This window comes from Vanessa cardui, chromosome 12, assembly GCF_905220365.1.
Source record: "Vanessa cardui chromosome 12, ilVanCard2.1, whole genome shotgun sequence".
NCBI classification, from domain to species: domain Eukaryota; kingdom Metazoa; phylum Arthropoda; class Insecta; order Lepidoptera; family Nymphalidae; genus Vanessa; species Vanessa cardui.
In genome coordinates, this window is record NC_061134.1 from 3,965,436 (window position 1) to 3,982,801 (window position 17,366).

At 35.7% G+C, this 17,366-nt stretch overlaps 1 protein-coding gene across 2 annotated transcripts; it reads left to right on the forward strand.

Annotated features, from left to right (window-relative positions):
* Positions 1 to 2,410: 2,410 nt before the first annotated feature.
* On the forward strand, positions 2,411 to 10,660 carry LOC124534242 (FACT complex subunit Ssrp1). 2 transcript variants are annotated; one of them, XM_047109976.1, is made up of 13 exons: positions 2,411 to 2,609; positions 3,374 to 3,559; positions 4,258 to 4,473; positions 4,743 to 4,921; positions 5,002 to 5,241; positions 5,482 to 5,610; positions 6,941 to 7,102; positions 7,504 to 7,651; positions 8,379 to 8,554; positions 8,992 to 9,100; positions 9,302 to 9,499; positions 9,875 to 10,165; positions 10,474 to 10,660. In XM_047109976.1, the coding sequence occupies exons 1-13, from the start codon at positions 2,559 to 2,561 to the stop codon at positions 10,567 to 10,569; spliced, it is 2,181 nt and encodes a 726-aa protein (XP_046965932.1). In that variant the 5' UTR covers positions 2,411 to 2,558; the 3' UTR covers positions 10,570 to 10,660. The 2 variants fall into 2 exon arrangements, with proteins under 2 accessions (XP_046965932.1, XP_046965933.1); XM_047109977.1 differs by having other exon boundaries at positions 7,504 to 7,636.
* Positions 10,661 to 17,366: the final 6,706 nt, after the last annotated feature.

Consider the following 17,366-nt stretch of genomic DNA (forward strand, 5'->3'; position numbering starts at 1 on the left):
ACTAATATAAACTATTATTTAATTAATTATCGTACTCTGTGGCAGTGTTGTCAACAACGAATTCTCGATTACCCTGATTATACTATATACATAAATTTCTTTGATACAAAATCATCCATCTAAAAAGATATAAATATATACGAAACAAAATAATAAAAATTAATAGAAGTTAAATTTATATTATGGAATCATGAATTGACATATATCGTTTTACATTTACATGAAAAGCAATCTTCTTCTGCCTGTCATTTATTAATCCCGGTTATATCCAGGGCCTTCCAACTAAGTCTACTCCACTTGGCACGGTCTTTACTATCGTTCTGTGTGAGTCCATTGGCTCTCATGTCTTGCTTCACGACATTCAGCCATCGTTTCCTTGGGCACCCGGGAGGCCTAGTTCCAGGTACAAATATGTCATGGCACTTTCTCCCGATATGAGATAAGAGAATTGCACTTCTACTATATCCTGAGACAATCTAACTGAACATTTTCACATATCAAAATGACGCAAATTAAAATATTGCAAACTATCCAAAACCGATTTCTCCGCATTGCCATGGACTCGCCGTGGTACATCTGTAACGTCGATATACATAAGAACTTCGTCATCGATTCGATCGCGAAGCATCTGAAAATACTATCGAGGGCGTATTTTGAGAGAGCTAAACAACACATCAATCCACTGATTGTTCAATCGTGTCAGTACACCTCTCGCAGAGGTAACTTTCTAGATAGACTCAGGCGACCTATGCACGTCCTGAACGACGAAGACGATAGCTTCACTATCGTAAACGAGCCATTTGTAGGTAAAACCACCACACTACACAACCCACACTCACAGCGTTTACGACGGTGGAAACGAGGACCCAGATTAGCGACGTCTCGGAGGCGGCCGAGACGTCAGTAAATTCATTCACTCCCCACCGACTTTGTTCTGAGCCGAGGTGCGATCTCATAGGAGACACCCTCAGGATGAACTTTAAATTCGAGCCCCGCGCTCAACCTCAGGGCAGGGGACATTCGTTCTCGCCTGAAAGTCCGGCGACGCTGTAAGGCAGGGCCAGCAGCATAGTCCTTTGGTCGCCGCGACATGACCATCCCACCTCAGACGACGCTCTTGGAGCTTATCCGCTACGTCACGGACCCCGAGACTGCCTCTGACGAGTTTCAGTTACTTTTACGGAACTCATCCACCCCAGCATTTTCATTTCCATTCTATTTCGGTACCACAAACACCCAGACCCAAGACAACATAGAAAACTAATGGTAATCTACATCAACTCGGCCGGGAATCGAACCCGGGACCTCAGAGTGGTGTACCCATGAAAACCGGTATACACACCACTCGACCAAGGAGGTTGTCAAATAAATAATAATAATGTTATTAATAATGTCATAACGAACCTAATTATCGTTTTCAACATTTTGAATAGATTCTATGACTACTCCTGTGGATGTTTGCAGTTTAGATTACATCTCATAATAGCAATAAAAATATCCAATTCAGAAATACCGATGATTTCACAGGGGGAATGTAATGAATGTACCATAATAATCTGCAGCGTTAGTTTGGACCATCAAGGATTTATTCTTGGTCTATTACTCTTCGTCATTTATATAATTGACCTGTTACATGGTTTAGGCAATAAATACGAAATAGTATTGTGTGATAATGATTATTATAAAAGCTATTTTTTTTTTAATAAAAATAATCAATAGACGACGATAAGAACAATGGGCTTTCAAAAATAGTAATAGTAGTTTAGAGTTAATAAATTTCTTTTTATGTAATAGGTGGCAAATAAACAGGACACTCACTTGATCGAAAGTGACTTCCATCCCAAATTGATATCTGCAATATGAGATAGGCTTGAATTGGCGTTGCAAGCTCTATTATTTCATATTTACTATTAAAATTTAAAAAATATTAAATGCACTTCTCCGAAGATAGCATCTGTGAATACGAATAACGTACTTTTAAATGGGAAAGCGTTAGATCTTTAAAAGATCTAATGCTTTCAAAATTAAAAATTATAAACGACAAAATGTTGGCATTTCTATGCATTCTAAGCTCAAATGGGCCCTTTATATAAATAGATTAGCGAATTGAATGAAATTTGCATTTAAATATATGTAACATATATAAGTCATTTTGTGTACCTAAATAAATAGATAAAAATGGTGCAAAACTTGTGCAGACTGAACATGAAAAAGCGAAAACAAGAAAAACCTGAATGTCGTTGGGAAAGACCAATAACCACCAAGGCCATAACTTAAAAACTATAATGAAAAATAGTTTACATTAGCTGCGTGTTTAATTCCCTTTAGTTCGCTAAATCGTACAAAAAATTAATCGTACAATTTGATGTCTGTCAATACTTAAATCATAATGTCAGTGTCAAATGTCATTTTCTGTTGCTTGGTACCGATTTCCGCGCCCCGCGGACTGCGATTGAATTTGAGTCCGGCATCACATGTGCAAAACGTTGAATTTCATTTAACGTAAAACGTTTAATTGTTATAATATAAAAGTATATTTCGAAATAATTGTGTGAAAAATGGAGTTCTTAGAATATAATGATGTAACCGCTGAGATAAAGGGGACTATGGCAAGTAACAACACATTTTGTCATCGCTTGAGACAAACAACTGAAGAATTGAAATTCCTTATTTTTATTTTACTCGAGTTACATCTCATGATGTACTTTAATTATATCTTACATATGTATATTAAACTCATACTAAGTCATGATTGTCTAACTTGTATTTGTGTGTTGTCTATATTTGAAACATTTTTTTGAAATATGAAATTATTCATACAATTTTGATGTCGTATGTTTTAGTAGTTTGTCACTAGTTACTGACGTTTATTTAACATGATACATTTCTATAAAATATGTAGAAAAAAACCCTAAAATGTTACTCAACATTTAACAATCATAAGCTCATTTAATATAAATGTGACAGATGCAAGTATGTATTGTCAGGCATTAAGTAAAAGTCATAATTTATTATATAGATAATAGAATAAGAAATCTCAAGATGATAGGAAACATGATGCAAACTATATTCTAAATATGATTGTGAAATTAGCTCAGTTCAAAGTTCACTTAATTTTAATACCATAGGTACCATAGGTATTAAAATTAAGTGAACTTTATTTGTGAAAATTTACCAGATTCATACTAGAGAAAACTAAGAATAACTTAACACAACTCTCCAATGCTTGTACAGTCATAGAATTTATGTGACTTTAAAGTTCCACGAATAAATATCTCTTATGTTTTAATGAACTTGCTAAAATGACTGTTGAAATGAAATGAATGTTATTATAACATGTAACCTCAACATTCAATGAAAAATTATATTTCAGGTTCCCGGGAGGTTAAAAATGACAGATCAAAATATAATATTCAAAAATAGTAAAACAGGCAAAGTTGAACAGATTTCAGCCAATGATATTGAACTTGTTAATTTTCAAAAGTTCATAGGATCGTGGGGCTTAAGATTGTTTTTGAAAAATGGCACATTACACAGATATGGAGGCTTCAAGGATGGGGTAATGAGTATTTTTAGGCTATTTTCTTAACATTAAATCCTATTTCTATTTCACTATTAAATCATACTAAAACAAATCTTAATAAGAAACTTTAGTATTTGTTATAATAATTTATTATGCTCCATGCACATGTCAATAGACACTCTTCTTTGTTATAAGAAAAGCTATTTGGCATAATAGATTTATTATTTAAAACATTAAGCTCAGCATTTTTCTTTGTCTCACATATGTGTGTTTCTTTCACAATGTGATTCCAGGCTGTTTGACCTAATGTACCTTATGAAATAATGTCTTATATTAACATACACTGATAATGCAAATAACAGTACTCAGTATTGTTGTTTTCCGGTTTGAAGGGTGAGTGAGCCAGTGTAACTACAGGCACAAGGGACATAACAACTTAGTTCCCAAGGTTGGTGGCACATTGACAATGTAAGGAATAGTTAATATTTCTAAAAAAAAAAATGTTGGGCAACTCATCAACATGTTGATGTGATTGTGAGTGCTCATTTATAATAATTAGATACACTATCTTGAGGTAATTTTTCCTCCTTCCTCATGTAAATGACAAGACCCCTTGGTTAAATGTAATATAAAATAAATATAATATAAAATTTAATAGAAATAAATTTTCTCAAATGCTATTTTACTTATAGGTAATATAAATATAACACAAAAATAAACAATTACACTTCCAGGAACAAGAGAAGGTTGCAAAGTTTTTCAAGAGCAACTACCATAAAGATATGCTGGAAAAGGAACTTTCACTCAAGGGATGGAACTGGGGTACAGCTAAGTTCAATGGAGCTGTACTAAGTTTCAATGTCGGAACCAACACTGCCTTCGAAATACCTTTACACTATGTGTCACAATGCAATACTGGAAAAAATGAAGTAACACTTGAATTCCATCAGGTAAGAAAAGAATAACATATCATAAGCTTCATGGTTCATACACTACTTATCTTTTTTTATAAATATACTATAATAAATCTTTGCAGTGATATTAATCTATGATTTATTTATGGACATAACTAAAATATTTTAATAGATTTTTTCTTTCACTGGACCATAGTGAACAAATTTGCAAATTTTTGTATATAAATGAATTTTTCTTTTAAGAATGATGATACACCTGTCTCATTGATGGAAATTTTTGTATATAAATGAATTTTTCTTTTAAGAATGATGATACACCTGTCTCATTGATGGAAATGAGATTCCACATACCCACAAGTGAACTGGCAGGTGACATGGATGCTGTTGAAGCATTCCATCAGCAAGTCATGAATAAAGCAAGCGTTATCTCTGTCTCTGGGGATGCTATTGCCATCTTCAGGGAGTTGCAGTGTCTTACTCCTCGGTATGATTATTTTGCTTAAGGAACTATCAAACATATTGTATAAAAAGAAATACTCACATGTTTTATTTTTTTTTTTTCAGTGGTCGCTACGACATTAAAGTATTCCAAACATTTTTCCAACTTCACGGTAAAACGTTTGACTACAAGATCCCAATGTCGACAGTGTTACGACTATTCTTACTGCCGCACAAAGACACGAGACAAATGTTTTTCGTGGTATCACTGGACCCTCCCATCAAACAAGGTCAAACGAGATACCACTATTTAGTATTGTTGTTTGGTATTGAAGAGGAAACAAGTCTGGAGCTACCTTTTACAGAGTAAGTTTAGTTTTGTATATAAATTTCTTGTGTTGTAAGTATTATAAGTATACATTATTAATATAATAATAATAGATTTAAATGTTGAAGATGCTGAGTTATTGCAAAGTTTTGTAATCCTTTCTATAATAAATGATTTAGTGTTATGTTTTCTCTTTACTGTATTTATTTGAAAAAATATATGAAATTAATTCTATTAGATATATGTATGTATCTTTTTAAAAAGAAAATCGTTTTCAGGGAAGAATTGAAGGAGAAATATGAGGGGAAAATCACAAAAGAATTATCAGGACCAACTTATGAGGTGCTCGCTAAAATAATGAAAGTTATCATCAACAGAAGAGTCACAGGACCTGGAGACTTCTTAGGGTGACTCTCATATAAACTAATAGCCATTAAAAATTCTATATTTAAATATAACTTATAGTGCTATGGATATTTATATAATTTTTATAGAATCACTTGTATGTGTAAATGTAACTGAGTTCCTCAACATTTGCATTAACTTAGATGAAATTTTTGGATTGAATTTGGTAGGAGGCACATAATTTGGGAAGAAAATAGAACTATCATTTACTTGGACAAAGTTGGGGCGAGCACTATCATACTATTATAACTTCATATTATTATTTCACAATACTTTATAAGACAAATCAAAATAGTCCTTAGAACTAATTATTGCATGGTGTATTTCAGAACTAATTATATAATAGGGTAATTTGTACATGGTACACAGCTATAGTCTTAGACCAGCGATCGGCAACCTTTTGGTAGGCAAGGGCCACAAGGTGGCAAAATAAAGTATAGGCGGGCCGCAGTCATGATATTAACCTTAGAAGCCCAATATACCTACGCACAATTAGTGTTAATTAGTCATATTCCATAGATAAAAGATAAATGCTATTGAAAATTGTTAAAAGATACAGATTTTAAATCGTACACATAATACTAACATTATGTTGTTTGAGCAAAAATAAAAGAAATATAAAAAAATGAAAACTACAAACGACCTACGTAGGAAACTGACTTTACTCAAATTTTAGTGTGATGTCTGAGGTTGCATTTGAGATGCTATGTTTTGTATGTTTAATATAATTGTCAACTTTTTTAAAAAACATTCACGGGCCGACCGCTGACTTGATGGTAAATTGTATAAATAAATAAATAAATAAATATGAGACAACATCACATACATTACTCTGATCCCAATGTAAGTAGCTGAAGCACTTGTGTTATGGAAATCAGAAGTAACGACGGTACCACAAACACCCAGACCCAAGATAACATAGAAAACGAATGGTAATCTACATCGACTCGGCCGGGAATCGAACCCGGGACCTCAAAGTAGCGTACCCATGAAAACCGGTGTACACACCACTCGACCACAGAGGTCGTCAAATTGTATGATTTGAACATTTTTTTTTTCTGTTATATTATTTAGTTATAGTTATTATGTTTATAAACGACGAAAGCATAGGTCATTTTTTTTTTTTTAAATTGTATAATATGTATTGTATAATATATTTTCAACTTTAAACAAATATGTTGACACGATACACTATGAATGTTATGTACACTTGTAATCGATGTACATATCAGAAGTTGTTTTTCTTTTTTTGGATGTTGTGTAAGCCATCAATTAATATGTATATTGTTAGTGTACTTATTAAATAAATAAATAAATAAACATTATCCGCAGGCACCACAAGACGCCGGCCATAGCGTGCTCGTACAAGGCGGCGGCGGGCTACCTGTACCCGTTGGAGAAAGGCTTCATCTACGTGCACAAGCCGCCCGTGCACATTCGCTTCGAGGAGATCGCATCCGTCAACTTCGCCAGAGGCGGCGCGTCTTCAACCAAGTGAGAATCTTTTTTAGCAACAGCTTTCCTGCGAATTTGCTTTTATATTACATAGTCGTCCTTCCCGTGTGATGGCTGTGAAGAAAAACTGAAATTATAAGACGATTATTTTTTAAAGGGGGATTATGTGTACAAGAAAGGAAATTATAATAAATGGCGCTTAAAGTATTGAAATAAGTTTCAATTTTAAATTAAAATGATTTTTACTTATTTCTTGTATAAGAAATTAAAAATATCTTAAAGCTATATAAAAATTATAATAGCGTTATTGAAATCATTACTACCAAACACTTACACTTACTTGTGTAAGAACACACAAGATGACAATAATGGATAGTTAATTAGTTATTATTAATAATAATTATCGAAGTATTAAATAATAATTTTATATAATTGAACAGGTCCTTCGATTTCGAGATAGAACTGAAATCCGGCAGTATTCACACATTCAGCAGTATAGAGAAGGGAGAATACGACAAACTATTTGATTACATTACATCCAAGAAGCTCCATGTTAAGAACACTGGAAAGAATGTAAGTAAATTTACGGTACGTTACTTTTTTTACACTTTTTTTTATTTTATTTTTTTATTTCGTTATTTTTTTTATTTATTGGCACAATAACAACAAATAAAACTAATCTGTAAATAGTATAAAAAAATTGCTGTCTGTATCTTGATTATTCTATATATAAATGTTTTTATAATGGTTATCAATAATAGAAAAAATTATAAAGGAGAAATGTTTATGTGGAAAAATTTGTACTGTAACAGGAATTTTTAGAAAAAAAAAAAAAAAATTGTGTGGTTACTTTTCCAAGGTTGGCTAAATCTTAGGAGATAAATTAAAACAATAGATTAGAAAATTATAGACCTTAGAAGACCAACCATTACACCTACAAACAATACTATTTTAACCTAGATTAGTGAAAGATTAACACATGAAGTTTGTAAAGGCATTCTTACCAGTTTATTATTAATTCTTATTCACTTCATAAATAACTTACTTTTGGCATTTATTATTGTAATCTTTTACACTTTTTTAATAAATAAAAGAATGTAAACTTTATCCGAGGGCAATTTCTGATCTATTTTGATATTATTTATATTTTACATTACCTACTTAACATTTTCTTGAGAATGTCACCTTTTTTTATTATTATTTAATTGCACCCTTGTAATGGCGGGGAGTTCTAAATAAAATAAGGAAAATTTCTGAAGTAAACATTTAGTAGTGTAAAATGTCACAGTATCTAGTACCTAAAATACGGTTGCAGGACAAGGCGCTGTACGACGACGACTTCGGCGACTCGGACACGGAGAAGGAGCCCGACGCCTACCTCGAGCGCGTCAAGGCCGAGGCCAAGGAGCGGGAGTCCGACGACAGCGACGACGAGAGCACCGACGAGGACTTCAACCCCGACAAGGCCAAGGAGAGCGACGTCGCCGAGGAGTGAGTGCCGAGCCCAGGGCTCCAATGTCACAGCTCTGCTACATGTGAAAGCCGCATTGGAACAGCCTGGTGGAACATGTTCCAAAACATTGCAAAGGGAGAGGAGGATCTAGCCCATTATTGGGAAATTTACAGGCTGTTGTTGTTGTTGTATTGTTTTATATATTCTACCATAACTTCACCATCTGTTTATGACACCATCAAGTACAAATTTTAGTGCCTTACGGTCGTCTATTATTATAATATAAAATAGCGAGTACATATGTGAACTTTGTAATCATATCTCGTAAATTATGAAGGTATCCCAAAGTTAGTCTACTATTAATATGAATATAATGTAGATCATTTCAATTTTCAGATTTATCAAAAACAATTCCAAATTTAAATATTATACACGCAACAAATATATATAAACAAACATTTTATTTAAATCACAGGTACGACACGAATCCGTCATCATCCGAAGACTCTGACGCATCGGGTGCCTCTGCTGACAGCAAAAAAGAAAAGAAGAAAGAGAAAAAGCCTAAAAAGACCATCACCATTGTAAGTTTTATCATATATGAATAATAACCAAAGTAATTGCAAACATAAACTTTAGGCTATTTTTCGTTCATTAAAAGTTATCATAGTAACTATAATTAAAAACAATTTGTGATAATGGGTACCACAACCAACATAATTTTTAGACCCTATCTAGTATGATAAATAAAAAACCATATAATAACCTTACCTTTCAAAATGTAGTCGGAAGCTCCGCGCAAGCGTAAAGAAAAGTCCAAGAAGCGTGAAAAAGATGCGAACGCGCCGAAGCGGCCCTCGACCGCCTTCATGCTGTGGCTCAACGAGAACCGCAAGGGCATACTGGAGGACAACCCCGGCATCAAGGTCACGGAGATCGCTAAAAAGGGCGGCGAACTGTGGCGCGACCTCAAGGACAAGACTGTATGTATGCCTTGTGTATTGTAGCTAAAACATTGTATATCATATTATATACAAAACAGTCCTTTTAATGTACAGTCGGTAAGAAAAGCTTCGTCAGTTTAAATTCGTTACTTTATCAAATCATAAAATCTAAGTACCTTTGGAATCAAAACGTCAAAGTCATTCTCAATCGGTAACGCAGATTATCGCTCATACTGAGCACACGAAAATAGATCTTAGGTTACAAACTTTTTCTTACCCCGACTGTACAGTGACAATTCAATTATTATTTTAATAATTTGTCATGTATTTATTACCTTTACAATTATTTTGATACAATATACATTTTTTTTATTTAAAACGGAATATATTTTCTTTATTATGATTTGTCCTCAGGAATGGGAAGAAAAGGCTAATAAAGCAAAAGAAGAATACAATCAAGCAATGAAGAAGTACAAGGATAGTGGCGCGGCAGACGAGTTCAAACAGAAGAAGAAGCAAGCTGAGAAGGAACGTAAAGCTGCAGACAAAAAGACTAAAGCTCCAGCGAGTAAAAAAGTTAAAACTGTCGCTGCAAGCTCTAGTTCGGGGAAGTTTACCAGCAAAGAGTACATTGATGATGATGACAGCTCCTCTGACTCGGACAAGGAGAAAAAAGACAAGAAGGATAAAAAGGACAACAAAGAGGTTGGTACACCTATAATAGACATTATATATTTAAAGAAATATATGTCACTGTAAGATTACAAAATTCGTTAGATTACAATCTAACTCGTCAGATTGTAAACTGTCGAAATATTGTGAACTGTGAAATTAATTGCAATTTAAAGTATTATTTTTCGCTATATTGTAATCTATCGAAGTTAAAATGTTAGATTTCATCTGTCCCGCGTCAAATTGTCAACTGTCAAAAGCTCTTCCTAATTGGCCGGTCTTATTGTAAGAGGGAATTATTTTGTAAAAAAAACCATTGTTGATTTTCTTTTTTTTCACAGAGTAAAGAATCTAAGAAGGAAAAAGCTAAACATTCCTCATCGGAAGCTGCGTCGTCGGGTTCAGACGAGACCGGCAGCGGGAGCGATAGCGATTAATGTCTAACAGCAAAACCCCCCAATGCGATATCGTGATATGATTACCTAAGTTAAGTTTTTGTTATGTACGAATAAATGTATAATGAAAGAATGTAAATTTTAATAATCTAGTTATAGAAATAGTTTTTTTGGCTCCATTTAATCGTGACGAGTTAACCTGTTGTCCTTTTTCTTTGCAATACCTCTTTATTATAGGATGCGTATTTTTACACAATCTTTACAAAACTTTACACTTACTATTCAATATAAAAATAAAAGATGTTACTCCTGTTTGAAGTGAATTATTGTAACAATGTATTTCTACAATTTTATAGGAGGTAAATAATGCGTTTTAGCTATAGACATAATTGTAACTGTTATGACAAGAACCTTGATTTAAAAAACAAAAACAGTATGTTATGTTTAAAATTGAAATGATCACGAAACACGAAATTAATGATAAGTTATATTAAGTAATGCAGAATGTTGTAATAGGCTATTTGACTGGTTTTTAACATCCATTTTATATTATTTAGTAGAGGTTAAGGAACCCAGTAAACGTTGATTTTTTTATTTATTGTACATATTTGCCGAAAAATATCATATTAAAAATTCCATTTTTAAAAACGCGCGAAAACGCTACTTGGACAATATGGCGCTGCAATGGCGTCGGTGACGTCACTTATACTATAGTAATATACTACTATATTAGTAATATACTAATACTCACGTCACACTATAGTAGAAAAGCGAGGTTTACAAGAAAGTGACTTCATCATAAGCCCGGCCAATCAGGAGCGTTTAGTGTCATGTGACAAACGTTTGAAAAAATGCATTTTTATTTATTGATTTTGGAATAAATTAAGTATTATTTTCAAGTTTCGTTAGTAAATAACCATTTTTAAACTCATAATATACACTGATTATTATGCGATTCACATTGTCAAATAGCCTATTGTTGTCAGGATTTTATAGCTTTAGTATTTTTTTAGAATCTGATAGCATAGTCCGTTCGTAATATTATCATAATAAAATATGCCGTCTCGTATTTTGTCATTCAAATAGTTATCTACAATTCTTAAGCAAGACTTACTTTAATATATCATTACAATAAATATATTGGATAGTATCACATACATTACTCTGATCCCAATGCTAGCACAAACACCCGGACCCAAGGCAACATAGAAAACTAATGAGCATTTTTTTACATCGGCTTGGCCGGACATCAAACCCGGGACCTCGGAGTGGCGTACCCATGAAAACCGGTGTACACACTACTCGACCGCGGAGGTCGTTACAAGAACCAATAAATTATATTCAAAAAATATAAACTCCCAGTATTACCTTTTCCCAATGCTGTTAGTTTTTTACCATTATAGTGAAGCCGCAAAGGCTACATTTGCCTTTGAAATAATAATTAAAATCTATACGTCAGAATATTTATAAAACCACTAGAAGGGACCATTAAGGCAACCGCATTATTCCGAATGTATAGACTATTCACTAATAAAATATTAATAATTTATATATTCATTGTTCAATTTTTAACACAATTTCGTTACTATTGATTTATTATATACCTATAAAAATAGTAAGTTAGTAATAAAATCATTCTCATGTACATATAACAATTATTGTGTTTTAAATTATAAATGTACGTTTTTTTCTAATAAAAATAAAGTACTTAAGGTATTATTAACTTATTTAACTTCAAGCGTTAATATTGCACTTTTCTATTTTCGTTATTATTTTTTTGAATATTGGACATTCAACATCACAAAATGATGCGTTCGTATCCTAAAGTTTTTACTAAAGGCTTGGACGAACGAATCATTTTTAAATAAGGAGTCTCAATTAAACTTTTATATGAAGGAAAATAATAGAAAGTGTTTTTTTACGCCAATATCAATTGCGTACGCAGAATAATTCAACATGCATCTCAATCATATGATTGGTTTAGAAACGCCTAATATGAAGATCATTTTATGGATACTATAACATCATCAAACCAATTCTACATCGATAGATAGGCTGGATATCCCTTAAAAAACTTTTTTTTTATTTTTATGGTAAAGGTTGGCGGACGAGCATATTATGGGCCACCTGATGGAAAGTGGTCACCATCATCAATAGACAATGACGCTGTAAGAAATATTAACTATACCCTAAATCGTCAATGCGCCACCAACCTTGGGAACTACGATGTTATGTCCCTTGTGCCTGTAGTTACACTGGCTCACTAATACTTTAATTATTTACTTATTATTTGGATAACCAACAAAAGAAAACATTATTACATTCATTTCATTATCAAACTATTAACAATGACTTAAATGTCCTTTTAATTATAGGCTATCACATCATGCAAAATATAATATTATAGAATATCAAGATTTAAATTAAAAACAATAATAATAAATTACACGTGAAGTTACCCTTCAAACCGGAACTCAAATATTCTAAGCTTTGCTGAATAATCGAGGGCGGTACCTACCCAGGAGACTAGCACAAAACCAAACAAATAATGGTAAAACATGATTTCCAAACTTTTATTGCTCTAAATTGTCAATTAATCCATAAATATATTTACAATTCAGTCTCCACTAGAAGACAATAAATTATACGACTAATTAAGTAGACTAACGAAGAATAAGTAGGTATAACTTCGTCATAAATATATTCACCGCACTATATTTTCAAAATCTTTTAGTTTATGTGTCGACCTGTAAAATGGACACGATCTATCCTACAAGCATTTTTAGAATAAAATATGCTAATACTACATGTACATTCAGAAACAGTAGTTGCTATAACTTTATCTATTACAATTATTAGGATTTAAAAGAGTAACTATCTTCTGCAGCAAATATTGGTTTATAAAAAGAACAAAACATAAGACAAGTTTTGATGTTGTGTATTATTTTTTGTAGATAATTATAACTCAGAATAGAGCGTACTTGCTTTTTTTCGGACATATAAGTAATATTTTCAACCGACTTCCAAAAGGAGGAGGTTATCAATTCGTCTGTATTTTTTTTTTTTTTTTTTTTTTTTTTTATGTTTGTTACCTCATAACTTTTCACTGGGTGGACCGATTTTGATAATTTTTTTTTTGTTTGAAAGGTAGTGCTTCCCGTGGGGTCCCATTTTTTTTTAATTTTTTTCCGATGATGGTATCCATATGAAAACGACATAAGTCTTAAATTTGCATTATGTATATGCGCGACAAATAGGTGAATAACTGAAAATCACGTTAACCAATTTTGATAATTCTTTTTTTATTATAAAATATATACTTCAAGGGTAATTTGGTGAAAGTTTGGTAAGGTTCTGAGCACAGGATCCATGACAAAGTAACGGAACGGAAGGGAACGGAACAATTCTGAGGAGCACGTTAGCGATACTCGGTCGAATCTTTTATTTATAGGTTATTTGGATATTTGAGTCACCTTCCGTAATGTGGTTATGTTTATGTAATTATCATAGTCGAATATTATAATCAACTAGCTACCCACCCCGGCTTCGCACGGGTGCAATACTGATGGCTGACACCGACTCCAAATATACCAATAACTATAACTACATGATATAATCGATAATCGACTTTTAAGTAGTCTAATATTTTTCATTTCATTTAACTTAGGAAGACTAAAAAATATGTTGAATACGCGATTATTTTTATTTCTTTTTCGTGCATATTCATTTGTTTTAAAATAGTGTTTTGTTTGAAGTCGGTTTTTCTTTTTGTTATCTAAACAAACCGTGTATGCAATATACGATTCGAAATGTATTTATATAAACACCAACACACTGCATGTGGCAACACAAGTCTTTATCTGACTAAAGAATAATCTCTTCTGGTCTTTTTTTTTTTTTTTTTTTTTTTTTTTTTGGCATAGGTGGCAAACGAGCAGGAGGCTCACCTGATGGAAAGTGACTACCACCGCCCATGGACACCTGCAACACCAGGGGACTTGCAGGTGCGTTGCCGGCCTTTCAAAAAGGAGTACGCTCTTTTCTTGAAGGTTCCTATGTCGTATCGGTTCGGAAAAACCGCCGGCGAAAGCTGGTTCCACAAAGTGGTTGTGCGAGGCAGAAAATGTCTGAGAAATCGCGCTGTTGTGGATTTTCGGACATCAAGGTGGTGCGGGTGAAACTTAGAATTTTGGCGAGATGTCCGAAGGTGAAATTCAGCAGCCGGGATTAATCCGAACAATTCCTCGGAACATTCCCCGTGGAAAATTCGGTAGAAGATGCAGAGTGATCCGACATCTCTACGCAAAGCCAAAGGATCAAGGAGATCGGAAAGAGCTTGATCGTCGATAACTCGAGCCGCTCTACGTTGGATGCGGTCAAATGGAAGGAGCTGGTACTGGGGAGCACCCGAACAGAGGTGAGAGCAGTACTCCATGTGAGGCCGAATTTGCGCCTTGTAAAGTTTAAAGCGATGGGCCGACGTGAAATACTGCCTCGCCTTGCTGAGCACGCCCAGCTTTTTTGAAGCCAATTTGGCTTTGCCTTCCAATTGACCGCGGAACTGAACGAGGCTCGAAATATCAACGCCAAGTATTCCGATACTACCTGTAGCGGCTATCGGAATGTTCTCAAATCGTGGAGATACGACAAATGGTGTTTTTTTAGCGGTTAACGCGCAAACTTGCGTCTTTTTGGGGTTGAAATGGACTAGATTTAGCCGGCCCCAATTCGAGACTTCGTTTAATGAAGACTCGATTTCAGACACAAGTTTGTTCCGGTTCTCTTCGACGTTTTCCCGAGAAATATTAGCGCGGCCGGTGTATAAGGTGTCAACGGTACTGTCGTCTGCATAGCAATGAATGTTCTCGATTTGCAACAAATCATTGATATGCAGAAGAAACAGAGTGGGTGATAGAACGCAGCCTTGTGGAACACCAGCATTGACGTATTTTAAGTCAGAGCATGCACCGTCGACAACGACCTTGATGCTCCGATCTGCCAAAAAGCTGGTAATCCAATTGCATAATTTCCCGGGAAGCCCATAGGAAGGAAGCTTCGAAAGAAGCGCTTTGTGCCATACACGATCGAAGGCCTTCGCTATGTCCAAGCTGGCTGCTAATGCCTCCCCCTTGCTCTCAACTGCTTCAGCCCACCTGTGAGTAAGGTAAACTAGAAGATCACCGGCTGAGCGACCCCGACGGAAACCGTACTGGCGGTCACTAATCAGCTGATTCTCCTCTAGGTACCGCAGGAGCTGGCAGTTAATAAGGGACTCCATTACCTTGGAGAGCAAGGAGGTGATGGCTATAGGCCTATAATTGGACGGGTCTGAGCGGTTGCCTTTTTTAGGGATCGGATGCACCAAAGCTGTCTTCCAGGAATTCGGGACGACGCCTAATGTGTAGGATTGCCGGAAAAGACGCGTTAAGACCGGTGCCAACTCGGGAGCACATGTCCGTAGCACGATTGGAGGGATACCATCGGGTCCGCTCGACTTATGAATGTCCAAGGAAAGAAGTGCTTTACGAACTGCACTTTGCCGGAATTTAACCTCCGGCATCGTGGTATCACACCGCGGAATTGTTGGTGGAGACTTTCCTTGGTCATCCAGAGTCGAGTTCGACGCGAAGAGAGAGCCTAAAAGATCAGCTTTCTCTTTCGCGGTATGGGCCAATGACTCACCGTCTCTGTGCAGAGATGGAAAAGATGGCTGACAGAAATTCCCTAAGACAGCCTTAGCGAGAGACCAGAACGCTCGTGTTCCTGAAGGGAGACGCACCAGTCTCTCGCCAATTCTGCCAATGTACTCCGTCTTCGCCCTAGCAATCACGTTTTTGAGGGACCTAGAGGCAGAGTTGTATTCCTTTTTAAATGCGCTGGTATTTACATCACGAGACGCAGATGCATTAGCCCAGGTTTGATAGCGTTCCCACTTTCGGCGTGATGCCGTTTTGCAGAAGCGACCAAACCAAGGCTGGGACTTGCCACCGATGGGTACTGCAGAGTAAGGAATGAATAGTTCCATACCCTGAAGCACCACATCGGCAACAGAGTCAGCAGCAGCGTTCGGATCATCCGGCGAGAAACAAATCTGCCCCCATGGGTAAGATGCAAAAAAAGACCGCATCCCATCCCAATCCGCTGACTTGTAGTGCCATACTCGGCGGCACCCAACAAAGCGAGGCCGTGAGTACCGCACAACCGGCACTGTACTCCGGACGAGACAGTGGTCCGACGAGCCCAGAGGGGGATCGACGGTAACCTGATAGCCATCCGGATGCGAAGTCAGCAGAAGGTCCAACAGGGAAGGTGTATGATCCTCCACATCCGGTATTCGCGTTGGCGAGTTGACCAGTTGTGTCAGATCATATGCTAGAGCGAAGTCCAGAACAGATCTACCCGCATGATCGGTGGTGCGTGAGCCGAGCCATTCTGCGTGGTGAGCATTAAAGTCACCCAGAATAATGATCTCTGCGGATGGAACCTGCTGAAGCACGGAATCTGTAGCCATTTGGACGTGCTCAACCAGTCGGTCGGTTTCGGCATTACCGCTATGGGACCTATAAAGGCACGCATAGATTCGCGGATGGTCATCGCAGTCTACACGCAGCCAGATAATCGATAGGTCCTGTCCTTCAAGGCTGCCGAGGCGTCGAGAACAGATATCATCTCTGACGTAAACGCATACCCCAGCTCGTGGTATAAAGGAATGTTCCAATTTGTACCCAGGGTACGAGAGAAAAGTCGTATCAGCAGGAGAAGATATCTGGGTCTCGGTTAGAAAGAGCAAGGCCGGCTTCGCCGTTTCCAGATGGTAGTGAACGGCGTTGAGGTTGGAG